The sequence below is a fragment of the Sorex fumeus genome, unplaced genomic scaffold (assembly GCF_029834395.1).
Source record: "Sorex fumeus unplaced genomic scaffold, SorFum_2.1 ptg000050l, whole genome shotgun sequence".
NCBI classification, from domain to species: Eukaryota; Metazoa; Chordata; class Mammalia; order Eulipotyphla; family Soricidae; genus Sorex; species Sorex fumeus.
In genome coordinates this window covers 18,789,589-18,795,588 of record NW_026606107.1, presented here as the reverse complement: position 1 = coordinate 18,795,588, position 6,000 = coordinate 18,789,589, and the positions used below count along the sequence as shown (strand labels likewise).

General features: G+C 41.0%; 1 protein-coding gene across 1 annotated transcript in view; it reads left to right on the top strand.

Moving 5' to 3' along the window:
- The first annotated feature begins 253 nt into the window (after window positions 1-253).
- The window catches only part of ATP7A (ATPase copper transporting alpha), a 131,277-nt gene continuing 125,530 nt past the window's right edge, over window positions 254-6,000 (top strand). Inside the window, exon 1 of the mRNA XM_056124115.1 lies at window positions 254-373. Within this exon, the coding sequence (XP_055980090.1) occupies window positions 254-373 (120 nt within the window). The remainder of the gene's footprint in view (window positions 374-6,000) is intronic.

Sequence of the window (6,000 nt, the reverse complement as noted above, 5' to 3'; positions counted from 1 at the left end):
TCAACCAACCCTTCTCCAAGGGGCCCCAGTGAGGACAGCCAGGCACGGAGGCAGGAGACTCTGCGCAGATGTCTTGAAGAGTAATTCTCCCAAGCTAAGTGAAAAGTTAGGGCAGAGTCCCTGAAGTGGGAGTAAATGAAGTGAGAGCAAAGGACACTAATTTTAAATTGGGGAAGATGGGATAATGTTGAGGATTATTAGTGGCTGAAATTAATGAGTTCATTGTTTCTAATAGGAATGTGAAGAATTCAAAATGGATTCAAGTATGGGTGTGAATTCTATCACCATATCTGTTGAGGGGATGACATGTAGTTCCTGTGTTTGGACCATTGAGCAGCAGATTGGAAAATTGAATGGTGTACATCATATTAAAGTAAGTGACTTCTTTATGGTGTGGTGTTAGGGCACTGTATGTATGAAATTGTCATTAACAGTATTATAAATCATGGTAACTCAACAAAATGGGGTACGGTAAGTTACCCTGAAAATTGCTGAAGTGTTGTTGACTTCAAATGCTATTGACTGGAATTCTAGGAAAGATTTTTTTTCTTTTTCTTTTTGGGTCACACTGAGAGATGCACAGGGTTTACTCCTGGCTCATGCACTCAGGAATTACTCCTGCGATGCTCGGGGGACCATATGGGATGCTGGGAATCAAATCCAGGTTGGCCGTGTGTGAAGCAAACAGCCTACCTGCTGTGCTTCCAGTCCCTAGGAAAGTTTTTAAATGAGAACTTGTGTTTCCTGAGAAGTAGATAGCTTACACCTTTAGCAATACTGTCATTCCTTTTGTTTTTGTTTTTGTATCACACCAGCTGTACTCAGGGTTTCCTCCTGGCTCTGCACTCAGAGCATCATATAGGATGCAGGGGGATTGAACTCGGGTCAGCCGTATGAAAAGCAAGTGCCCTACCCACTGTACTCCATCTCCTCTTTCATGCTTAAAATTTTTTTCATTGATTTATCATTAGTTTAGAATATAGAATTGGGGGGGTTTACTTGTTACCTCTATAAATATGCAATTATCATCAGTCCCACCACTGAGTTCTTTTTTTCTTTTTGGGTCACACCCAGCGATGCTCAGTGGTTACTCCTGGCTCTGCACTCAGGAATTACTCCTGGCGGTGATGGGGGGACCATATGGATGCCTCAGATGTGGGGTGCAGAGAAAATAAGTTCTTCACCTGAACGCATTAGCGTGGTTTTGTGGTTAAGGTTTTAGAAGGTGTTCCAGATGAATAGATGAGGGGGCGATAATAGGGGTCCACACACCTGAGAGAGGAAGGTGGCGGTGCTCGAGGGGTAGTGGCTGGATGCAGGATGCCCGCGGGATGCTGGGAGGAGTTTGGGTCCATGTGCCCGGCAGGATGCAGGTGCGGGGACTGGATCACTGGTTGGGGAAGTTGACTTACATGGGAGAGGAAGGTGGCGGCACTGGAGGGGCAATGGTCGGGGGCAGGATCCCAGCTCTGTTCTTGAGGGACCATGGAGGGACCATTGAACCCAGTCCTCATGCATGCTAATCATGCGCTATAACTTTCTGAGCTATTGTTTCAGCCTGGGCATATCTTTTTGACAGCAGAGTAATATTCCATTGAGGGTGATTTTGTTGTTGTTGTTTTGTTTTAGGACCACACTTGATGGTACACAGGGCTTACTCCTTCTTCTGTGTTCAGAAATCACTCCTGACAGTTTTGGGGGGCCATACAGGGTGCTATCTCTCAAACCTATGTTAGCTCCATGCAAGGCAAGTGCCCTACCAACTGTATTATTGCTCTAGCCCATCCATTGAGTATACCACAACTTTTTTTTTGTTTTGGGGCCACACCTGGTGATTCTCAGGGCTTACTCTTGCCTCTGCACTCAGGAATTACTCCTGGAGGTGCTTGTGGGGCACCATATGTGGTACTGGAGATTGAACCTATGTCAGTCATGTGCAGGGCAAATGCTCTGCTGTCGTACGATTTTTCCGTCCTCACATTTTCATTTGAGGAGTGTCATAACATTAAAAACTTAGAAATTTTTGGTGGATTATTAAATGCACTCTTACTGAGAGATTTTTGTTTATTTGGGGGCTTTTCTTGGTCGTGCTTGGGGGTTGCTTTTGGAGGTGGTTAGTGGAATATGCAGTGCTGGGAAATGAAGCTAGGCTTTCCTCATGGAGAGCACACACTCCTGTATTTTGAGCCATCTCCCAGCTCAGTTTTTCTTTCTTTTTTGTTGATTTTTAGCCACATCCAGTGATAGGGGTTACTCCTGGCTCTGCACTCAGGAATTACTCCTGCTGCCTTGGCGAACCATATGAAATGCCAGGCATCAAACCCAGATTGACCACATGTCAGGCCAAATGAGCTGCCTATTATACTATTGCCCTTCACTTTTTCCTTTATTTAAAAAATATTTAAATCTATGTGAAGATGTAATTTTGAAATTACTCCTCTGTGTAGTTATTAATTTAGACATTTGTAGATGTGCCATAGTTATCACCCTATCTCATACCAAACTAAAATAGGGCCTTAGTGATGGTATAGCGGGGTAGTGCACTTGCTTTGAGTGTGGCCCACCTAGGTTTGATCCTGTATAGTACCCTGAGCCCCACCACCAGGAGTCATCTTGACTACAGAACCAGTATTAAATCCCTGAGCGCCACTGGGTATAGCCCAAAAACAAACAAACGAAATTCCTGAACTGGAGAATTGTCAGTGAACTAAAAAACTCAATAGATGAACTCAGTAATAGAGTGACAGAAGCTGAAGAATGAATCAGTGTGCTTGAGAATATGATACATAAAGTAAAGTAAAGTAAAGGCCCTCCCGTTGATCATCGATTTGCTCGAGCGGGCCCAGTAACGTCTCCATTGGAGACTTTGTTGTTACTGTGTTTGGCATATCGAATACTCTCGGTAGCTTGCCGGGCTCTCCGAGAGGGGCGGAGGAATCGAACTCGGGTCGGCCATGTTGGCTGCTTGTAAGGTGAATACCCTACCCGCTGTGCTATCGCTCCAGCCCTATGATACATAAAACATTAATAATAAACAGGAAAAGGAAAAAGTGTACAGAACTTAAGAAAACATAATACCTGGATTAAATGAGATCTAGAAGGAAAGGAGAGACAGACAATTAAAGACATATAAGTAAATTGATGAAAGTCAGATGAAGAGATAAAATTCCAGGAGTGCAAGATGAAAACAAAATCAGCAGATTTTTCAAGGAAACCCTCCACTTTCATTGAAAGGAAATAGTAAGAAATGGTGTGGTGTAGCCAGTATATTAAATGAAGTTGGCATACTCACAAGTGTTCTACCTAGTTAGGTTGTCACTCAAATTTGAAGAAATGATTCAAAAATATTTGGACAAAGAACAGCTAAAGAAGGTTTAAGCTACTAAATCAGCTCTGCAAGAAGCTTAATTTTTTTAAATTAAAATTTTATTTTTAAACTATTTTTATTATTGAATTGTTGTGAGATACACAGTGACAAAGTTGTTCATGATTGGGTTTCAGTTATAACAGTATCCAGTAACCATCCCTTCTACAGTGTATAATTCCCATCACTATTGCCCCAAGTTTCCCTCCTGTCATCTCATCCTCCCTGCCTCAGCCTGCCTGCTTTACAGGCACTTTTTTTCGTTCTCTCTCTTTTCTTCCTGGGCATTATGGTTTCTGCAAGAAATTTTAAATGGTATTATATAAATTGCAAATTACTAGAGATAGTAAGACACTCATGAACATTAAATGTGGGAAATGAGGAGAATAGTAATGAACTCTCATGGAATGAATTTGAGACTCACTAGTTTTGAAATTAATTGGGAATATAGACTCAGCACTACAGAGGTAAACAACAAGGTAATGACAAGACACACATTTTTGAAGACACAAGCCAGAAGAGGCAACTGGAACTTGGCCTCTATATAAAAGGCAAATATCACAGAACATGGGAAGAAGATAAAAGAAGGCCAAAGAAGTGAAGACAAACTTTAAACTTTACAAACATATGAAATTCACATAAAAGGATGACCATAATAGCAGGGAATGATCACACTGGACAAGATCTGAGTGTTAAAAGTAAGTAAAGGGATATTCTTGATAACTTTTCATTATCAATATTGCAAACCACAATGCCCAAAAGGAGAGAGAGAGAGAGACAGAGAGACAGAGGAGAAAAGCGCCTACCATAGAGGCAGGCAGGTGGGAGGTGATGGGAGGGAACCTGGGGGCATTGGTGCTGGGAAATGTACACTGGTGGAGGGAAGGGTGTTGGAACACTGTATAACTGAAATCTAATCATGAATAGCTTTGTAAAAGTATCTCATAGTGATTCAATGCAATTGAAATAAATAAATAAGTAAATGGTAGATTTTCAGAAGGAAACATTTTAATTTAAGTTCCACTTAAAATTATATCAAATAAAAATACCTAAAATCATCAACATAAGATGATTTTTTAAAAATCACAAATCAAGGGGCTGGAGCAATAATAGCACAGTGGATAGGGCGTTTGCCTTGTACGCAGCTGACCTAGGTTCGATTCCCAGCATCCCATATGGTCCCCTGGGCACCGCCAAGAGTAATTCCCGAGTGCATGAACCAGGTGTAACTCCTGTGCATCGCCAGGTGTGATCCAAAAAACAAAAAAATCACAAATCAATACCCTAAAAACAAATAGAAGACAAACTGAAATTTAAAATATTTTCTATTTAAGCTAGAAAGAGTAAAGTGGGTAGAGCACTTGCCTTGCATAAGACCAACCCAGGTTTGATTCCCAACACTGCATAAGGGTCCCCCAATCCTTCCACAAATAAGCCCTGAGCACAGCCAGATGTGGTTCAAAAACTATTCAAGGATTAGTTTAAAAGCCAGATGCACATGAGACAAGTGCCTTACCTCCTGTACTACCTCACCAATCCAACAAATTAATATCTAAAACAGTATGTCCTGGGCTGGAGAACTAGTACAGCCTGATTTGTCTTACATGCAGCCAAACCAGGTTTGATCCCAGGCACCACACACGGTCCCTGAAGACTGCCAGGAATGATCCCTGAGTATAGAGCCAGGAATAAGCCCTAACCAAAGTCAGTCCGACCCAAAAACAAAAACAAAATAAATACAGTTCTGTCTTGGGGCAGGGGTCAGGGATTGGGATGGGAACATCCCAAATATGGTGGTGGGAAGGTGTAATGGTGGTGGGATTGGTGTTATAATATTAAATATAATCAAATATTGTGAATTACTCTACAAAATAAAATAAAAATGAAATATAGTATAGAAATCACAAACTGTCAATGAAAACTAAACCTAAAAACTGGTCTATAGAATTAATCTTATCAAGAGTGGTTCGTTAAAAAAGTAGAAAAATAAAAATAGAAAAGCAAGAAATGGTACTAAATTCTTTTATTTCAACAATTTTACTTAACTATGTTGACCTGAATTCATCAGAGGCAGAGAATGATCAGAGAACTAAACATAACCTTCTGCTGCTTTCAAGAAGCATATTTGAACTCTCATGATAAACAGATTCTCAAAGGAAATAGCTGGAAAACACTCATATAGGCTAATAGTCTAAAAAAAGCTTTGACATCCATACTTAGACAAAATGGAAAGGTTAAAGAAGATAGCGATGGCAGTTATATAATGATCAAAGAATATATTAACCAAGATTTAGTTTCTGGTTTTTTTTTTTTTTTTTGCTTTTTGGGTTATACCCAGTGATGTTCAGGGGTTACTCCTAGCTCTGCACTCAGGAATTACTCCTGGCGGTACTCAGGGGACCATATGGGATGCTGGGAATCGAACCTGGGTCGGCCATGTGCAAGGCAAACGCCCTGCCCGCTGTGCTATTTCTCCAGCCCCCAATTTAGTTTTTATTTTTTTTTTTTTGGTTTCTTTTGATTTGTTTTTTGAGCTACCTCTGCTTGTACTCAGGATTTAATTCTTTAACACTGTGCTAAGAGACCTCTCCTGACTGTGCTCAGGGGACTGTATGTGGTGCTGGGATTAAACCCAG